Source organism: Podarcis melisellensis (genome assembly GCF_964234715.1).
Source record: "Podarcis melisellensis genome assembly, chromosome: 7".
Lineage (NCBI taxonomy): Eukaryota > Metazoa > Chordata > Lepidosauria > Squamata > Lacertidae > Podarcis > Podarcis melisellensis.
Genome location: NC_138539.1, coordinates 29,530,723 through 29,551,923, shown reverse-complemented (window position 1 = coordinate 29,551,923; position 21,201 = coordinate 29,530,723). Strand labels below are relative to the sequence as shown.

At 43.4% G+C, this 21,201-nt stretch overlaps 1 protein-coding gene across 1 annotated transcript; it reads right to left on the bottom strand.

The window, feature by feature from the left end:
• Window positions 1-421: 421 nt before the first annotated feature.
• On the bottom strand, window positions 422-15,546 carry LOC309374802 (uncharacterized protein; the record flags this gene model as incomplete). The annotated part of the gene is made up of 8 exons (XM_081919982.1): window positions 15,420-15,546; window positions 13,800-13,914; window positions 12,351-12,535; window positions 10,481-10,635; window positions 8,435-8,597; window positions 6,783-6,941; window positions 5,279-5,446; window positions 422-589 (listed from the first exon to the last, which is right to left on the bottom strand). The coding sequence occupies exons 1-8, from the start codon at window positions 15,435-15,437 to the stop codon at window positions 422-424; spliced, it is 1,131 nt and encodes a 376-aa protein (XP_081776108.1). The 5' UTR covers window positions 15,438-15,546.
• Between the last annotated feature and the right edge of the window lie 5,655 nt (window positions 15,547-21,201).

Sequence of the window (21,201 nt, the reverse complement as noted above, 5' to 3'; positions counted from 1 at the left end):
CCCTTTGTCTAAGGCAATTCAGTGTGGAATCATAATCTGGATGAAGGAGGTTTCTAATTTTACAATGGTAATGGAAGTTCTTACTGCCAATAAGGATACAATGCAGATTCCATTTGTTCACTTAGGACTAATGAATTCATAAAACATTTCCTGTCCACTTGTTGAATGTTGGTCACTGAAAGGGCTTTAAAAAATACCTCGATGCCATTCTCTGATTAGCTGAGGATATGCTAATGACTACTTTCTTTCTTTTTAGACTGCAACTGAGGTCTATTTTTATTCATATCTGAATATTATCTTTGTAAGAATATGGCCTAAACAAAATTTATCAAGTGGCACAACATGCAGCTTTTCAATTTGAGCAAATCTTCTAGAAATATGAGTTAAAGTAATAGCAAAAAAGAATGACTGCTTCCCAGAGTTAGCTCATTGATGCTCTGTTTGCTGTTAATATATTGGAGAATTCTTTCCATTTTTCTTTCTGCAGAATAGATGCCGTATCGACTTGAGATTGCAAACTGTTGAGGTCACAGGACAAGCTGTTAACATGGCTGTGCAGAAAACTGAATTCCTTTTCCTTTTCAGCAATCTGGATAATGGGAAAAGACATGTTAATTTTGAAACAGCAATAAAACTCTGCTCAAAAATCAGTCTTCATCTTTGACTGCTGACTGCATATATAAATATGTATAAAATGGTTGATGAGTATTTGACTCACTGAAAAGTTTGCTTTTGCAAAAACAACAACAACATGCAGTAGTTCTAGCCCATAAGGTGGTGGTGGGGATGTTTACAGTCTTGCACTACACAATCATCTATATTGAGTGGTCAGTCCAAATGTAGTTCTTCCTAAAGCGTTCCGGGTAAGTAATTGGTGGTTCTACATAAGACACATGCCTTCCTCTCCACTAAGTATCTTGTCACTTACTACAATGTAGCACCTTAAACACAACATCAATTTGTGGCATACAATGTATCTGAAGAAGATTGCTCTCACCTTTGAAAACTTACGCTACAATAAATGTGTTCCTTTTTAAAACACTACCAGAGTTGTTGCTGACCAACATAGTTACTGTATAACTCTGGAATTTATTGCCACTGTTGTAGTTACGGACTTCAGATTTTCTTTTGGGGTGGGAGAGAACTTACCAACAATGGAGTTAGTAATTTGGACATATCTCCAAAGAACTTTTAGCCTCCCAACAACTTTGTGACATAAGGGTGTGAACCAGGGGGGAAAGAGACTTGTGTCAGACTTCTCATGTTGAGCAGAATTGTAGAGTTGGAAAGGACAATGAGGCACTTATCTAGTCCAATCCCCTGCAGTGCAGAAATCTTTGCCCAATGTGGGGCTAGAAGCCATCATCCTGGTGTTAAGGGTCTCATGCTCTACTGTGTAATGACATAGGTCTGGATTCCTTGCAAACAAGGCCAGTAAGACTAACCTAGGGAAAATGAGCCTTAACAGTCACTTCACAAAGGTAAATCTCTATTCTTTATCAAGGAATGCTGAATTCTGTGACTATATGTTATGCCAATTTTATCCGGATTTTCCTAATCATGGGGAGTGGAAAAGTTAGGTACAGCACTGATGTTGATACCTCTGACACCTGGATGTCCTGTTGATTATCTGGTTTCTGAGTTTTAACCAAGTGTTGCTTACATACTTCAAAACTGGTTCAGTTTGCAGGTCCATGTAATGCAGCATTGTTTCCCATAGTGGTGTACCAGATACCTTTGGGAAGCCCGCAGCATAACATTATTTTTATGATTTACTATATGTACCGCTCCCAGTGGTTTGACTTCACCCCCAAAGGTGCACTCCTCCATTGTCTCCCAAGACATACTGATGCCAACAGCTAGATATATTGGGCACTTTTTACAGTTAAGTGTCTCAAGGCAACTTACAGAATATTACAACTAAATAAAAAAGCAATAAAACAAGTCCTAAAGTGCTTATGAAAGGTATATATAAAAAGAATAAATGCCATCCAACCCACTTAAAAGGATCAGCCATAAAAGGATGAGCCACAATGTTCCCTGCCAAATTAATGGCCAAAGGCCTGGCTAATGTTTTTGCCTGGTGGCTTTAAAGTAGACAGCCATGTTGTCTGGGAGAGTATTCCAGAAGTGGGAAGCCACCATTGGAATGGCCACTCATGTGACATGAAGGCTTCTCCCAAGTCTTTCCCAATATCTGGTACTGAGTGGCATCCTTTCTGTGGAACTTCCAGGCTCAAAGAACCATCATGACTAAGTGGTTATTATAAACTTGATGTGATTCCCCAATTTGGGGCCAGAGAGCTATATGAATAGATGGCCACATTTTGCATGTTTTCTGTTGAACAGCCATTTGAGGGGTGTTGGGCTTTCTCTGAGTAAGGAAATACATACGCCTTTGTCTCCACTAAAGATAGTGAAGGGGAGCTAAAACTTTTGTGAGAGCTGAGAGAGTTCTGCAAATAGCAGGTTCTCTCAGTTGCCAATGATAGGGGGATCGAAACCTGTAAGTAGAAAGGAAGTAAGACAGCTCCTTCGAAAACAGACTTCTCCTACTCAATATGCTGATATATTGGAGTTTAGTTCAAGGGAGAAGGTGCAGTTCCCATTAGGGCTGTAAGGGACAGTGTGCTGTGGCAGTGCAGGAATGGCAAGTCCTACAACTCTACTGCCTCCACTTTCATCCTCTCTCCCAGCCTTGATAACTAGTGGCTCAACCGCAGTCCCTCTGGCCTTAAGATGCTGCTGGTGCATGCCAGGTTGGCCAATGGAAAGGTGATAAACCAACTGTAACGTAATCCTGGAAGAATTTGCCAAACCTATGGTTAACTGATCTGGTGGGATGAAGTGATCAGTGTAAAATCTCATCGATGTGGTCAGGTGCAGCTGAGAGCCGGGGAGTCAGAGTGGCTTCGGCCTGTGACAGTATGGGTAAACTTTTTGCTCCTCCAGGTGTCCCATCAGCGCTAGCAAACAGCCAACAGGCAGCGATAATGGAAGTTTTTGTTCAACATCTGGAAGGCCACAGGTTGCCCACATCCGTGGGATAGCGCTCGGTAGAGCATGAGACTTGTCATTTCAGGGTTGTTGGTTTAAGCCCCCTGTTGGGGAAAAAGATTTGGTCCTGTCCAACTCTACAGTTCTATGATTCTTTCGGGTCCATAAGGATTCCACTACCCTTGTCAGATGCCCTGTGCCAACAGTCAGTTTTGAACCTGGGATTGGGGGCCCTAGATAGGATGGGGATTTTCTTGGCGTACTGTCCATGCTACTATCAAGTTTTCCTGCCCAAACTGATGGGCATGGTCTTTGAGGTGGTGGTGGTGAGGACTTCCAAGGCTTTAGTCTTGGGACTTGGAACATACATGCTGAGGCTGCCTTGTCCTGTATGGCATAAGATGAATACCACACACCTCTCAATATATAGACCAGTGCATGCATTGGGACATGAACTGAACTTTTATCTTCTGTACTGGTTTAGGGGACAATTATGGGAGGAGCTAGAAACGGCTCAGTAGTCACAGATTATCTGAACATTTGACCTATTAGGCACTCCTAGCCCTTGCAGGGATTTAGATGGGTTTCCTGCAGTTTAGCTGGTAGTTCTACTGAAGCCTGACCTCTGGGAATGGTGAGGTGACCCAGGTGATCAACAATCACTCCTAAGTATATTCACCCAAATTGTAGTGTCGCCTTGTTCTGAGCAGCTGAGGGATATGAAGCAATTGGGTTGACAACTAGAGCACAGGTGGCAAAAAAATAAAAAGTGTGATTAAGCTCAGGTAAGAAACTTACTCTGTGATGGTGGCAAAGATATCTTACTTCCTGGCCACCAGGAAAGCCAGCAGAGGTTTTTCTGAGGGGTGAGAAGCCTGCTTTCTAGGCTTGTGGCATCAGCTAGAACCAGCAAAAGGCCAGCTGTGACCAATTGGCATAACATTTGGTAGGCAAGATCACTTGCATTCATTCTGACTTGGATGCCATACTTTTGATGGAGAAGGAGTTAAAGTGGTTGGAGCCCTTTAATTGATGCTGGTTTTATATGGCTAAAATAAATTGTCCTGGCAAGTGCACAAATACAAATGCAGTGCTTTAATAACAACAGCAAGCCGTGACTTGGCAAGTTCTTATTTGCTCTTTTGCTTGCACACAGTCTCACAATTTGGTCAAGGTCCTCCAAAGTGAATAAATTACAGCAGCTTCCTAACAAGCACTCACACCTGGAGGTTGTTACATTATCAGTAGGCTGGGAGAATCCTTGATAAAGTCACATGTCAGCTCCTTGCCTCTCCTCCACAATGAGATCGTTTTTGTCCTTTTATTTTCCACTTCCACCAAAGGTTCACTTACATTTTGCAACTGTAAGTATAAATTACATTAATATCCTATGGCTTTTTAAATGTGTGGGGGCGGTGGTTATTGGTTTGTTTTTGTTTTATGTATTGGGGGTTTTCATTTTGTATTTTTCTGTTGTGAACCACCCTGGGATCTTCTGATGAAGGGCAGTATACAAATTTAATATATAAAAAGAATGATGATGTTGGCAAATTCTATACTCAAAGCAAGGAGAGCTCTCACATGTCTCGTCTGCCTGCTAGTTTTATATTCCACACTTCAGTTTTAACTCTCACCTATATTTTTATTTAGAATGTACCTAATGCTGGTATATAGCACTGTTTCACATGGGTGTAGCCAAGGTGGGGGGGGGCAAGGAGCAGCTGCCCCCCATCAAGTAAAACAATAGAAATAACTAACTGACCAATCATGTTGGTTCTGTCCCCACAACAAAAGTCTGGGGCCCCCCTACGCCCATGCTGTTTTATATTTTTATTTTGTAAATTGCTTTGAAAAGTTTGGTACCTTCTTTAAAGGTGGTATACAAATGTGGATTTTTTAAAGGGACATAATAGATGCTCTCCCTGCCCCTGATATAATGCAGTTGCAATGGTATCGATAGTAGCTTTCCTTCCCTGGCAAAAAAAGCAGTTAGGTGGGAGATTTTGCCAGGAGTGCAGCAGAGAAAGCGTTATTAAACACTCTGTGATGCACCACAGTCTCAATTCTGATTCTACAACCCCCCCCCCCGGCCAGCTGCTAGGAAATACAATCACACGCCTCACAAAATGGTCTCAGTTGTGGCCTAAGGTCAATGGTCATTCCCATATTTTGTGCCGGTGCATGTGTTGCATGAAGAATTAGATGGAGGTGGAAGCTCACTTGTACTGGGAGTGCAGGCTAAAAAATAAACGCTGTTTGAGAAGTGCACAGATAAACTTACCTCTTTATGCAAGTGAGCAATGTGCTCTACCAAATGAGTCTTTTCTCTTTGCATCTTGGAATTTTCCAGTTGAACTTTGCCACGTCTCTTTTCCAAATCTATTATCTGCGACTGAAGCAGCTGCCCATTCTGATCCATAGATTTCCTTTCTTGCTGGAGGTGAAGTACCTATTTACCAATGGCTTCTATTAGCATTGGTTAATGTCTAGGCATTGCTCTAATTTTAATTCCCCCTGCCCCGATGACTCACTGTAGCATCACGGGCTTCGTGTGCATGGGATTAAGCAAGTGTGTTTAGAAGAGAGCTGGGGCTACTGCTATAATGCCAACCTTTTCCTTAGCAATGGGGTGTTCTTTCAGGCTATTGTAACATTAGGACAGTTGCTTTTCTCTTAGGGTTGTACTCAACTAAGTTTTACTTGGAGTAGATCCATGGAAACCAATGAACCTAAGTCATAACCATTAATTTCAATGCATCTACTCTTAAGTAGGGTTAACAGCGGATACAATCTTTAGTTTTGGAATATACAGCCCATTTAACTATGTAACCATTACTTAGTATGTAGAACCAATGAGCTGACCAGATACGCAGTTGCTGTAGAGGGATACGTGCATGTGGTCTGAAGCACTGTTTTCATGCATCTTCCGTTCTCCTTAAATTACCTTTCTGTAGTTAATGCAGGAAACATGCTAGGCACTGTTTGGAAATTAAGATGATGTTTCACGGCCTAAAGCGTATCTTCTGTGATGAGGCATTTTGGGCCACTTGCCTCCTGTTAGAAATCTGCATGGGATTTCAAGAACCAGGTTCCTTACCCAGCAAGGCACAAAGCAGGTGTTGCCAATCTATAGTCATTCACCAGAATTACTGATGCATAGCCAGTGGCGTAGCGTGGGTTGTCAGCACCCGGGGCAAGGCAAGTAATTTGCACCCCCCTAACCCGTGGATTTTAGCACTCGAGCAGAGAGCTGCGAGTGTGAGCGCGCCCCCCCAGATGTTGCACCCAGTGCGTCCGTCCCCCCGCACCTCCCACGCTACGCCACTGTGCACAGCTTTCTCTAGTAAGACTGCATCATCAACATCACCATGATTGTGAGATTTCTTGCCTGTCCTTCACCAGAGAGTCCCAGGCGGGGTTACAACAATTTAGAAAAACAGTATTAAAAACTGTGGCAGTAAGCCAGTGACTGTGTAGATACACAAAATTATATTTAAAAGGAGCGAAGTGGCCCTTTGGGATAAAAGGGAAATGACTGGTGCTGGATTCATTGCAAATTTTGTGTCAGATCAACACCATGAGCACAAAGTTTGATCCCTGGACAATATTTGGACAAATATTGTTCTAAATTGCTGCATCCAACACAATTCTGTTTGGAAAGTTGTTGTTATATCGATAGTCAGGTCCTTTATTTTCACCTTCAAAAATGTGTGAAGTGCTCTAATTGCAGCAAACTTTACATTCTACCAATGCAGTTGACTTAAAATATATATGAGTGCAGAGACCTGCTCCTGGACCTTGGAAACTCTCTGTCTTTCGTTCTGTAGTTGTGTCTTCAAGTAGGTAAGCTCCCTCTCTAAGTGCCATTCTCTGTCTCTCCCTGATGCTAGCTCAAACGCTCTTCTTGAATGGGAGGTGCTCTCATCCTCTCTCAGCTGTTTCTCCTATAGCATTGATATGAGTTAAGAGTGTACATTAGCCAAAACAGTCATGCAGGTAATAAACGAGGGACATGGTACACATCCTTTTGCCTGCTATTTCTCTCCCACCTTACAGGATTGCTTCAGTAAACATGTCACATTCTTGTTCCTTTTCCTAGCCTCAAAGACCTACTGATTCCTTAAAGCTAAGAGTGTGCCGCATCACACTGGTGAATATAGAAAAGCTCCATGGGCAGAGTGCAGAAATAGCTTTCCTTATAGTCTAACCCTGGGGTGGGGAGTCTGTGCCCCTCCAGATCTGTGACTACAACGCCCATCTGGCTGTTGGCCATGCTGCCTAGGACTTTTGGGAGTTAAGGGTTCAACGACATCTGGAGGACTGTAGGTGCCTGCCAGGGTTCCAGTCTAAAGGAGCTGCAAGCTCTTTAAGGCTAGAGTGCCACCCATGCAGGGGCATAATGCTTTATAGTAATGCCACAGGGGCTCCATTTTGCCATCTCCTGTGAGAAGGGGGAAGAGCATGCTGTATACAAAACAGATGCAGTTTGCTGTTGTTCAGTTCAGGGCAATTGTTAACCTCTCAGCGGCAAATTGCATGCCTGTGTAAATTGGTACAATCTGAAGATATATGGGACATATCATTTTGGGTGTTTTGTGCTGTAGTTGCATGTTATGGGAGAAGTCCCATGCTATCTGCTTTTAGCACTTACCAGTCTGGGCATACTTATGCCCTGTCTTTGGGAGTTGCAATAGGTTCTCTGGTTCTGCAGTATAAACTCATTGATCTGTTGATATAGAGACTTTGCATTCAAGAGGACTACAGCCATGCAACTGCTTTGTATATGACCAGCTTTGTCCTGTTTTCTGACATTCTCTCTGCTGCTGTGCAAGCAAGTTATCTGCTTCACTGCCATTGCAGAAGCATTGATTAGTTGCCAGGTCATGCTCTAGCCAACTTGTTGAAATATTTCTTTGCTATGAGAGAGAGCACAGAGTTCTGCTGCTATTTCCAGCTACTTGGCCATAATAAGATGTATAGCAGGCACCCCCAACCTTCAGCCCTCCAGATGTTTTGGACTACAATTCCCATCATCCCTGACCACTGGTCCTGTTAGCTAGGGATCATGGGAATTGTAGGCCAAAACATCTGGAGGGCTGCAGGTTGGGGGTGCCTGATGTATAGTAAGGGAAAGCTGCTACAATGCCAATCTTGGGCCATGGCAGAAATCCAGGTATAGGCTGCACTGGCCATGGGACTTGTACATCATGTTCAATGAGCTACTGCCTTGTTCTGGTTGTTTAGCTTCTGTAGTGAATGCATTCTAGCAAAACTATTCACATCTATTTTATTTGTTTTTGATCTGTGCCTTCCCCACCCAACCAAAAACAACAACATAAAAAGCTAATATTGAAAATCTTGTTAGCTTTTCAAATCTTTTTCTAGATAGAAATTGAAGACCAAGAACTAACACATTGGATACTAGAAAAATACTTACTCTGCTCAGCTGCCTAGTCGCTTTCAGCACTTGAGCTTGTAAGAGGCCATTTTCCCTTGTCAGATGCCCACAATCTTCTGACATCTTGTCACGTAAATATTTGTCCTCATCAGCTGAAAGCTCTTTTTCCTTGAGGACTTGCCTTAATTTTTCACTCTCCTCACTAAATGCACATAATTATAAATATTGGTTCATATGGGGTATTCTCAATACAATATATTTTTTAAAATTATATATGACAATCTTATACTGCCCTTGCTGAAGACAAATCTGGGGAGTTGTGTGGCCATTTCATGCACACCAGAACTGTAAGCGAAGTCTGCTTGTACTAAACAAAAATTGCCAGCCATTCATAGCTGTAGATTATTACGAACTTTAGGGAAAATCCCACCCTTCAGTTTAGTAGACCTTCAGCATCTAGTCCAGTGTTTCCCAACCACTGTTCCGCGGCACACTAGTGTGCCGCGAGATGTTGCCTGGTGTGCCGCGGGAAAAATTTAAAAATTGAAAGTTTTTTTTTTAAGTCAAATTTTCGATTGGGGCGCCGTCACTAGATGACCCCTGGGGTTCCCTCCCTCCCGCTCTGCGCCTCCCTCCTCCTCCTCCTCCTCCTCCTCCGGGGAGGCCCTTCCTGGCTCTCGGCCAAGGCTTGGCGGCTGCCACTCACTCACTCGCTCGCCCACCCGTCCCTCCATCCCTGCACCCGGCCTCTCCTCCTCTGTCCCCGGCGCGGGGGATCCGTAGTCCCCTCGCCCTTGGGCTCTGCGCCCGCGCGGGGTGCGCGAACTACGTTTCCCAGCGTGGCCTGGCGGGCCGGGCGTTTTATTTGAAGCGCTCTTCTCCCGGCCATGGAATGAGCGCAGCGGCGGCAGCCGGGCGGGCAGGGACTCTTCCGCGCAGACCCCGCACAGCCTGCCTGCGCCCTCCGGAGATCGGGCAGCAGGATGGAGCCCGGGGATCCCCGCGGAGGCGGAGCGGCGGAGGCTGAGGCTGCCCCCCAGGTAGGGCTGCGTCGGGGGTTTTTTATTTTTGCAATGCTGCATCCGCGCCGGAGGGGACGCATCGGACCGCGGGGAGACCCCTTGGCGGGCGTGCAAGGCAATGCATGCGTGCAGGCGTTGCATGGAGTGCAGCGCAATGCAATGGCAACGCGGTGCCCTGCATGCATGCATGCAACTTCCACCGGCGCTCCGGACTTGGCAGGTGAGGGGGGTGCCCAGTGGGCGGCAGAGAGAGCCGGGAGGGCGAAGGGGAGCCGCGGGGGGAGCACCGGTGCTCCCCGAGCCGAGCCCGGGGGGAAACTTCGGCGTCATTGCGCCGGGTGTTGGAAGCGGAGGCTGGCGGGGGCCCCTCACCTGCAAAACCTGGTCACCTCTCATATATTTCGTGCATTGCATTCATCGCCCGCTTTCTCCTCCAAGGAGCTCCCGGGGGCGCGCGTGGTTCTCCCCGTGTTATCCTCGCAACAACAGCCCTGCGAGGTGGGTCAGGCGAGTGGCCCAAGGGAGCACCCAGGGATTGTCCTGGCCAGGTGGGGTGATTTGAACCCTGCTCTCTGCCCGGTCTTCGTCCTCATTTAGCCCCCACATGTGCATGACTGTGCATGACTGAGGTTTTCCCCCCTCGTCTTGGCTATGGTGTGAGTCTGTGCTGTTAATTAATGGGGTTCTGCCTTCGGAGAAGATGAGCCAGCCCTCAAGGAGGTGATTATGTAATTTGCTAGCAATTCATGTCCCTCCCGGCGTGACGCTGCGCGCTGACGTCACGGGGCTGTAATGGTGGTGTGCCTCGAGATTTTTTTCATGAAATAAGTGTGCCTTTGCCCAAAAAAGGTTGGGAAACACTGATCTAGTCCTCCGATATATTAGCCAAAAGTTCTAATGGTTCACCATCTCAAGCACACTGGTAAATCCTACAAAGATGAACCACTCTTTAATAAGTTGCACAGCACGTTTTCATACACAAGTAATTGGTCACCCAAGTGAGAATTGCAGAGGCTCAATAGTTATGAAAATATTAAAAGACAGGGAGTTGTTGTCTGCCTACCTGAGTTCTTTTGCAATGTGCTGCTGTATGGACTGGGAGCCGATAAGTAATTTCTCCTCTAGTTGATGAAGTAATGCCTGCAGCTGTAGGCATTCTGATCTGCTTTCTGTGAGTTTTTGTTCTGTAGCTTGGTGCTGCTGAATCTGCAGCTGAAGCTGAATAAAGCAGATTGTGAAAGCAAACGCTGAACATTCTCTGCCCCCACCATGTTTTATTACTCTGATCATTAGAATTAATTACTACTTCTAGTGAGAAAAAGGTTCAAATACAGAAGGGTTTTCCAAGTGATCTGTTTATAGTACAGTAAATTCACAGTTGCTACCCACTGGTTACACAGCGTTGAGATGACTTCTTCCAAGCAACACGCTGGTAACTGGGATATTGTATTTTCCTAGCACTGGATTTGTTTATTTTGTGCCTTAAAGGTAAAGGGACCCCTGACCGTTAGGTCCAGTCATGACCGACTCTGGGGTTGCGGCGTTCATCTCGCTTACTGGCCGAGGGAGCCGGCATACAGCTTCTGGGTCATGTGGCCAGCATGACTAAGCCGCTTCTGGCGAACCAGAGCAGCGCACGGAAATGCTGTTTACCTTCCCGTCGGAGTGTTACCTATTTATCTACTTGCACTTTGACATACTTTCGAACTGCTAGGTTGGGCAGGAGCTGGGACCGAGCAATGGGAGCTCACCCCATCGCAGGGATTCGAACCACCAACCTCCTGATCGGCAAGTCCTGGGCTCATTGGTTTAACCCACAGCACCACCCGTGTCCCCCATCTTGTGCCTTGGGAGCATGCAATTCTTCATTAGCTTCCTGCTGGAGTGACAGGTAACAACTTGCAGCCTTGGATGTGGTTGCACATCTCTCCCTCCACACCAAAAGTCTCCTCTAGTGGGTCTTGGATGAGCAGAAGTTGAGCTGCATCTTGACTTGCATTAGCAACATACTTGAAAAGCTCTTTTCTTATGGGGATTTAGTGCACCTATTGACTAGTTGATGTGATGTGCCATTATAGTGATGGCACATAGGTATGTCCCCTCTATGCTTGCAGTAATTTTGAGCTCTTGGAATAAAAATAATGAGGATGCAGCTCTTCTGCTACATCAGTACAGTGCTCATCTGGCATTAATTTAGCGCTTTTGTTATCTGCAAGCTAAAAAGGTACGTATATGAAAAAGCCCTTGAAGTGAATACGGCTTTCAGAATACGGTTTGAGTGAGATCCAGCAATAGTACAAACAGGGGCCTGCTGGCATGACAACAGGGCTTCGGCTTGCTCTCCCCACCCCTTAGCACACCCACAAAACCTGCCCCAAAGGGCTGGAGGACTCTCTGAAGCAGAATTGGGGGGGGCATAGGGGACTGCAGTGAGGAGGAGAGAGACTGAAAGACCCATTGAACAAGCAAATTCCTTTTGTCCCAGTTGACGGACATCACTGGACGCCACTTTGCGTTGGAGTTTGTGGTAAAGAAAACAGGATGTGTTCAGGGGTGTCACTTGATTTAGCTGGGTCCAGTGTTTTATCTCTTGATCATTCAGATGAGGAGGAGGAGTTTGGACTTGATATCCTGCCTTTCACTCCGCTTAAGGAATCTCAAAGCAGCTAACAATCTCCTTTCCCTTCCTCCCCCCCAACAAACACTCTGTGAGGTGAGTGAGGCTGAGAGACTTCAGAGAGAAGTGTGACTGGCCCAAGGTCACCCGGCAGCTGCATGTGGAGGAGCGGGGAAGCGAACCCAGTTCACCAGACTATGAGTCCACCCCTCTTAACCACTACACTATGCTGGCTTAACAGCTTCATGTGGCAGCAATTCCTCATATCCAGAACATTTATGAAAGATGGGTTTATTATGAAGTTAGAATAGCTCACCTGAGATTCCAAAAGATGGGCCTCATGCTCTTTTTCCTTCACTGAATTTGCAGTGAGCTGTATGTTTCTCTGAATTTTTAGCAGTTCTTCTGCCTTGTGCGAAACATTCTGAGTGGAGATGTCAGCCAGTTGCTTCAGTTTTGTAGCATCCTCTATTAAGGCCAGCTTTTCTTTAGCATTTTCATCTGCAGGAAATTATCAGGTTCACTCTAGCATTTAAAATCTTTACAATCTTCCCATAAACTTCAGTTTCTTTTTGCAGATAACTTTTCATGTGATACATGTTTTAAAAGGCATCCAGATATTCCAAAGGTAGTTTTTCTAAGAACCATGCTCAGTGGGGTATGCCCCATTCTGTCACGAGGTGAAACAGGAAGTGCCCCCTTGCTTTGTCACCGCTGCCACTACCTATCTCCTCCTGCTACTGCCACTGCTTTCTCTGCCACTGCAATACACCCTGCCACAGGCAATTACAGGCAATATTGCACTGATTTTGGCCTCTGGTGGAGATGGACAGGGCAGGGCACCAAAGGGCATTCCATCTAGGGGTTTTCTGCCACCTGAGGCAGCAGTCTCTGCATAATGGCTGGGCTGGCTCTGACTATACTGAACAGGAAACATGTCCCTTTGAGCTAAGGGAGGCTTATTTCCAAATAAAGCATGCTTATGATTGGGCTGTGAGATACTCTGATGCACAGCCCAATCCACAGTTTGGCGTACAATGTCAGAACAAGCAGTATTTTAGGTTGTGGCAGCTGAAGAAGCCCAGCAAGAAGTTTACAGCCTGATAACAAGGAAGCCATATACAAGTTATGCCTATTCATATACATGCAAAACCTTAAATATTTGTGTAAGCTTTCAATATCCCTAGTTCTTGAAAGAGAGCTAGGAAGATTTAAGCCAGGACTGTAAGTCAGTGTTGGGGCATGTATCAGTTTCGTTGTCGAAAGGTATTGAGGGCAGTGGTGAATTTTGCAAGGGGGGCATATTCTAGAAACTCATTCTGGAGTGAAGTTACCAGTGAAAGAGACAGACATTTGTGCCTTGATCCAGCACAGGTTGCATGGGAAAAGGGTAGTGCCACACTGTGTTGGAAAGCAATGCAGCATCTGCGCTCAAGATGTGTACAGTAAGCCTGCAACTTGCACACATTTAACTTGTGCACATACAGTTTTACACGCTTGGCAACTTAAAAATAAAAATAAAAATGGAAAGGGAGCAGGCATCCTGCAAATAAGACTTTGTCCATTCCAACTGCCATTTTACCCAATGGTTAGTGCTTAAGGTGGATGAACTGAAGATCTATCCATCATTGGTATAGTTGGATGTTAGCCTCTTCCATAAGAGAGGTACCCTAGCTGTATACAAAAGCCAAGCTAGCATCAGTTCATTATTTATGAATGTATCTTGATGGTAAGAACAACAACTCATGGAACATTTCATTATTACCTGATAGTATTTTAAGTCGTCTGTATATTGCATGGATTTCAGCTTCAACTATCTTGGTGCTGTTTTCTTTCTGTACAGTTTCTATTTGGGCTGTGTTTATTGCAGTCTCTAGTTCCTTTAAAATATACACTGTAGGTTAGCATCATGCAAATACAAATGTGGAAGACAAATGTTGAAGCCAAATAACAAAAAAATATATAGTTAAGATATTACAATATCATTTGGGGCTCCACAATGAATCTACAAATGTACATATAGTCTAGAGAGCTAGATGCAAAGATTCAGCTCTGCCTTTAATACATTTGTTGTGCTTGTGACTTCCAGTCCGGCATATGCATTGCTCTGTCTGGACTGAGGTAATGAGGCTGGAAGTATTTATGTATTTTTAATGAATTTTTATGCACAGTGGTGCTCTGAAAGACTGAGATTGCACATCAGTGGACAAATGGTACATGTTCAAAGTAGTTCAAATGCTGTTGTGTTGAGCATACTGACTGCACTGAAACTTGCACCGCATCTAATCTGCAAGTAAACTTTTAAGTTTCAGTTATGTGATTTCTGATTGTCTCTCTGTCTAGTCAATATCTACTTGTTTTAAATACTGGTAGAAGTATTCTGCATTTTATTCCTAAGAGCCAGCTATGCTGCCTTGCCAAAGTGAAAATGGCTAGAAGCATTTAGAAGGTTTAACTGGAAGATGGGTTATGTCAAGACTGCCAGGTTTATTTTGAATAGGGTATTTGGTCCATAATGGGAGGTTTTATGCTTACATCTAACACCTCTGTATACTATTAAAGGTAAAGGTAAAGGTACCCCTGCCCGTACGGCCCAGTCGTGTCTGACTCTAGGGTTGTGCACCCATCTCACTTAAGAGGCCAGGAGCCAGCGCTGTCCAGAGACACTTCCAGGTCACGTGGCCAGCGTGACAAAGCTGCTCCGGCGAGCCGGCACCAGCGCAGCACACGGAAACGCTGTTTACCTTCCCGCTATAAAGCGGTACCTATTTATCTACTTGCACTTAGGGGTGCTTTTGAACTGCTAGGTGGGCAAGAGCTGGGACTGAAAGACGGGAGCTCACCCCGCCACGGGGATTCGAACCGCCGACCATGCGATCGGCAAGCCCTAGGCACTGAGGTTTTACCCACAGCGCCACCCGCGTATACTATTAGTGTACAGTTAATACCTATTCCTAAGTGACGTTTCCTATATAAATGCAGTGACTATGCAACTGAAACAAATGTGAGCCTGACCATGCATCAAAACTAATTACCATATTCTGTGTAGTAAAATGGACTGAAAAGACACTGATTCAAAGAACCATGTATGCATGCATGAAGTGCTTCTGTGCACACACAAAGACTTCTCATATCATTTTACTTGAGCTGGGCAGCCCCTCATGCCTTCCTAGATCTCACACTGGAAGGGTCTCTAAGTCTACATAAAGTGGCTTTCTGGAAGACACAGGGACCTTCTGTAGGAAGGCTGTTTCAAAAAAGCCCTGTTAAAGCTGTCCAGGCCTGTAGATTAGCTCCTTGAGTCCCGATGACAGTTGACAGATTACAAATTAGCAGTTGTTTACAAACAGAATTCATCCAAAGGCAAGAAAACTTTGGGAGTTACCTTTATTTTTTGCAGCATTTTTTCAGCTTCTCTGGTAACTTGGGGTTGGACGCTTGTAGCCTTTTTCGCTCTCTCCCTAGTTTACAATGGATAATTAAGGAGCATTTGTTTGAGATGTTGGAAGGTCAGTTCATATGTTTTGGAAATACCAATCACATTAACAATCCCACGCTGTATGCAAATTTGCTATTGGTTTGAGATGCCCTCTAACAATTTCTGCAGTGCTAATGAATGCACCCCCCCAAGAGAAAATAGCTGCTTTCCAATTCAGATTTTAAGAAATTTGAGGGGGGGTAGCTGAGGAATGGGTACAATCCTAAAGTAAGCTCCACGGAGCCCAATGGGAGAGTTAAACATCTCCCACTCTAATCACTCACATAAATGTCTTGCTATTTTCCTAGTTTACTTTATAGGTATTAAAAGTTACATATAACCCTGAGTGAAAGGAGAGTTGTGTATCGTGAAATAGATGTTAGTCATGACATGTGGCCTAGAATAAGTCAACAAAGTGTGAATCGTGGCTGTCCTGACTGGCAAAAGCAGGAGACTGCTTTTGTGCCTCAACTAGCATAATTGACATATTTATGTAAGAAGCCTTTCCTGGCTAGTGCCTACTTTAGCAGGTACGTAAAGGGTTAGCCTCAGAATAGCAGACACACATATAAAGGAGTATAGAAGACATAACTACTGACAATAACACTTCACGCTTATGATGTACTGGCATATTCCAGGCCTGTTCTGTGCCTAGTTTTCACTAGAGGAGGGGTTCCCAAATGGTGGTCTGTGAGCTTCATTCAGCTGGTCCACAGTATGTGGTAGTGGTGCCCTCCCTGTGGAACACCTTCTCTTCAGATATCAAGGAAGTAAACAACTATCTGACTTTTTTTTAGAAGACATCTGAACACAGCCCTGTATCGGGATGTTTTCAACATTTGATGTTTTAGTAAGTTCTGATATATGCTGTGAGCTGCCCAGAGTGGCTGGTGAAACCAGGGTAAAAATAATTATTATGTCTGCATTAAAAAAACAGTACATATTTTAAATCGTATTTTAGTGCTTCTTTTATACTGCATTTTGCTGCATTACAGTTTGAAAATAAATTATAAAACAATAAAAGAGCTACAATTTTCAAAGGGGGTGAATGGCCAATTCCTCTTCCCAGGGAGCTCTGGAAACTGTGGCTCTGTGAGGGGAACAGGGTTGTCTTAACTACTCTCGGCACCCTTCACAAGCTACAGTTCCCAGGAATGGCGCTTGAGAGGTGTGCAAATTTCCAGTCATTCTTTTATTAGGATAATGAAAAAGGTTCCCTGTAGGATAAAGTTAAACATAAAGGAACTGCCTTCTCTCTCCTTGCATGGCTTTCCAGTGGCACTGAAAATAATTCTGGCAGATACGTTGTGGCCTGTTCCTGAATAGGCAGACAGAGACCTGACTTCAAGCTGTCAGTATAAAGAACATAAAAGGAATGCAGTACTTTGCCCCTCAAAGGATGGCCCTTCCATATTCCTGAGGTAAAGTAGAGATGAAAGACTAAGCTCTGGTTGCCAGAGATTTAATATGCTGCCAGCTAAGCTTACAGCTAAATTTCTTGTCTGAGATAAACTGATGTTAAGAGAAAGGGTTTCACAGTCTCTGTGAAGCCAAAAGCACACACAGTTGGTTGCAATTTGCCTCTCACAGAGGGAAAAGTCTGTTACTACAGTCAACCCTGCATATGTTTTTGGATGCATTCACTTATGGGATCAAGGGCCCAAAAGCAGGGTCCATTTCACATGCATCATCAAATTGTGGTAGGCATTACTCCCTCCTCTAGTAATACGCTTTTAAATATGGTTAATGCCACCATTTACTGCTTGTGGCATTAACCATATTTAAAAGTGTATGTGAAATAACACTTTTAAATTTACCACGGGTTATTTAAGATGTGGATATTTATTTTGAATAATTTAGGCTGGAAACCTGTGCCAACTTACTTGGAACTCGGAGGGATTTACTTCTGAGTAGACATGTATAGGATTGCAGTGTCATAGAACTGTAGAGCTGGAAGGGACTCTGAGGATCATAGCTGGGTTTTTCCCTGCACACACATCCAGGGTGGATTTGATTTAAATCAAATCAGTTTAAATCACGATTCAAATCACTAGTCAGTAAGACTTGATTTAAATCATTTTTTTACAGAAAGACTCATTCTTGCTGATATAACCTTAATATTTACAACCAGATGAAGGTTTCATTTTTGGAATATTAAATTTTCAGAGTAGTTTTTACAGTTATATCAAAAGTTACTGATTTGGTTATACTATTAGAAATACATAGACAGATAACTTATTTCATAATTAACTGCTTATATTTGGACATCTTTTCTGCTGTACTTTATTGGAAGGAGAAAAATGATCACTTCCTTAATAACAATTTAAATGATTTATTTCACTAAAATGACAACATTATAGCATATGTATCCATGTTTGTTACTTGATGTGGTTAAACAATTAAAAAAACACACCTTAGACTGAATTTTAGCACACATGAAAAACTTGAAACAAATCCTTATTTCCTGATGAATAACCTTTGGACTATAATGTATCTTAAATAGAAAACTATCTTTAGAAAGATTTTCCCTTCAAAAGCATTTTATTTTTAAAATCTGATTTAAGGCTTCGTGAGGTCTGGCAACACCCGAGTAGGAGGCAGCTGAGTCACTGCTGAGTCGCCCCGTGTTTTCTGCCTTGTCAGCCTGGGCTCCGGCAACAAGATGAGTATTGGCGTCTTGGATCAGAATGAGGAGTTCTACCAGCAACTGTGGCTGCAGGAGCTGTACGGCAAGAAGAACGAGGAAGGCAGTAAGGACCCTTTCACATACATGGACCCAGCGGACGGGACGCAGTATGAGTGGGATTGTGACAAGAAGGCCTGGTTCCCAAAGGTTACTGAAGATTTCCTGGCAACGTATCATGCTAACTACGGCTTTCCCACTGAAAGTTCAGATAATTCACCTGTATCTCTTGCAAACACTGAATCTAAAACTCCTGCAGACTCAAAGACTACCAAGGTCCAGCAGCCAACAGATCCAAAAGCATCTCAGGCAACAGATCTTCAACCGAAAGGAAAGAGAATAAAACCTGACGCAGGATGGTTTCATGTTGAAGAACAGAGAAACACGAATGTCTATGTGACAGGTTTACCACCGGACATTACAAAAGATGAGTTTGTGCAGGTTATGTCAAAATGTGGTATTGTTATGCGTGATCCGCAAACGGAGGAGCCTAAAATTAAACTTTACAAAGACAAAGAAGGAAATCTGAAAGGAGATGGGCTCTGCTGCTACTTAAAGAGAGAATCTGTTGAACTAGCCTTACAACTTTTGGATGAAAATGAAATTAGAGGCTGCAAATTGCATGTGGAAGTTGCACAGTTTCAACTGAAGGGGGAGTACGATGCCAGCAGGAAGAAGAAGAAATGCAAAGACTACAAGAAGAAGCTGTCTCAACAACAAAAACTGCTGGATTGGAGACCGGAGAAGAAAGATGGCAGCGTTCGAATGCGGCACGAGCGTGTTATCATCATCAGGAACATGTTCCACCCAAGCGATTTTGAGGAAGATCCTTTAGTGCTAAATGAGATAAGAGAAGATCTTCGGACAGAATGTGAAAAGTTTGGACACGTAAAGAAAGTCATTCTATTTGATAGGCACCCAGATGGTGTTGCTTCTGTGTCATTTAAAAAAGCAGAAGAAGGAGATGTCTGCAAACAGGCACTCAATGAGCGATGGTTTGGTGGACGTCGGCTCTCTGTGGAGACCTGGGATGGTGTAACAGATTACCAGGTTGAGGAGACTTCAAGAGAAAGGGAAGAGAGACTGAAGGGTTGGCAGAAATTTTTAGGTGATCCAAATTTAGAAATGCCGAAAACAGCATGTGACACAGATTGTGGTGTCCAGCTTCCAGAAGGCGTTCAGCCATCTAAAGTTAACAGTGCATCTGAGGGTTGCCCAAAGGGAGAAGCAGCTGAGAGAGGAGATAATGGCAAGAGTACCAACGAAGATGTCACAGCATCCACAGACAGCAGCGTTGCAGGCAGTGACGAGGAAGCAGAGACATCTTTAACTCATTTGTAAAAGCATCTATGTAGGGTAACCTCTAAACCTCAGTTATCCTGTGCTTCAAAGTAACTGCAGGCAGCATTCAAATGAATATGTATGCATTAGCCTATTGAGATATCAGTGTGTTTTTGAGGTGTTTCATTAAAAGTTACATTTAAAGATCATCTTTAGAAACATATGTTCATATCTGCTGCTGTCCAAGCTGTGTGTATGTGTCCATAAGTTGCCAAGAGCCTGCTGAACTGACCAGCTGTCTTGCATTATATCTTTGCTTGCCAGTGTTCGAAGTCCGTAAGTGTACGCAGGTACAAACATGCGGTTCCTATTAACTACACATGGACCTTTAGAATTAGAGGTATGAATGCTTATAATTTTTAGCTCCCAATTTTCTAAATGCCCCAATCTTTGGGTGTTCCAGTACTTATTTGGATGAGCTGGATTTCCTGATACTACACACTTTTAAAATAGCAGATCACTGAGAATATATTACAGTATTGGCATCCTGTGCATGTAGCTGGGGAGTGGGAAAAATAATTATCACCTGCAATTAATAAAGATAAATGTTCTGAAAGTGCTCTCCTTGGATGCAAAGTTTTAGATGACTGAAGATCCCCATTCATTTTAAATCCTGATGAGATTAGATGACAAATAGGAAAAATGTGTAAATAAGACTAACTCTGATCTCTGTTTTTAAGTTTTTGATGATGACTTCATATTGGAAGCTAAGCAAGAGCTTGTGTGGTGGAAATGTGATATTTTTCAAATTACTGGTTTCAAATGTAGTTTGGTTTCAGGCATTTATCAAGGGTGATAAGCATATGGAACCTGTTCTTTTTGTATACTTGGTTTGATTACAGGAGACTACAAATGAAATTTTGAGATTCCCTCTCAAAATTGTTGCTCAATTTTTTAAAGGCAGGCCTTTGTTTACAGATACAAGCCATTCAGAACTAGCAAACATTTGTCTTCAGGTTTTAAATGTACAGTACCTGCCTTTCCAAATGTTGAATATAAAATTATTTTCCACTATCATTTTTAACAAGATCTATCAAATCAACTGCACTAAAAAGCACCAAACAGTTACTATTTTTAAGCTCAGATCAGACATAATGAGAAACCATGAACTTCCATGATGAGAATGAGCAGCAGTGGGCATCTTCCTCTTAATATTTTATATTTGGGAATATGGGATTGTGTTTAAAAAAATTAGAGAGATTAAATTTGCATCACACTCAAAAAAAAATCTGATTTAAATAAAAAAAGATTTAAATCAAAAAGATTTGATTTTTTTTATTTTTAAAATTTTCTTTGATTTTTATCCACCCTGCACACATCTCATTCAAAAGTAGTCAAAGCCTAAAAATGGAAGGATGGAGACTCAAGCTTTCCTCAAAGGTATTACTTCAGTGCTGTCCAAACTTTTTTCAAAGACGGCCAGATTTAATGAAGTGAAGGGCCGTGAGGGCCAACCAAAGGGCCGACCAAAGTTGTTGACTTTTTTTTTTGAATTGAAGTGTTGCGCTTTTTAATGATTTTACCCCAAAGTTGTTGAGGGTTTCTTAGGATTTCACCCCAGGAAATAAACTGCCACAGAGGCTGGATTGAACCAACCAGCGGGCCAAATTAAGCCCTCAGAACAGACTTTGGACATGCCTGTATTACTTAAAAACCCCACTTCCA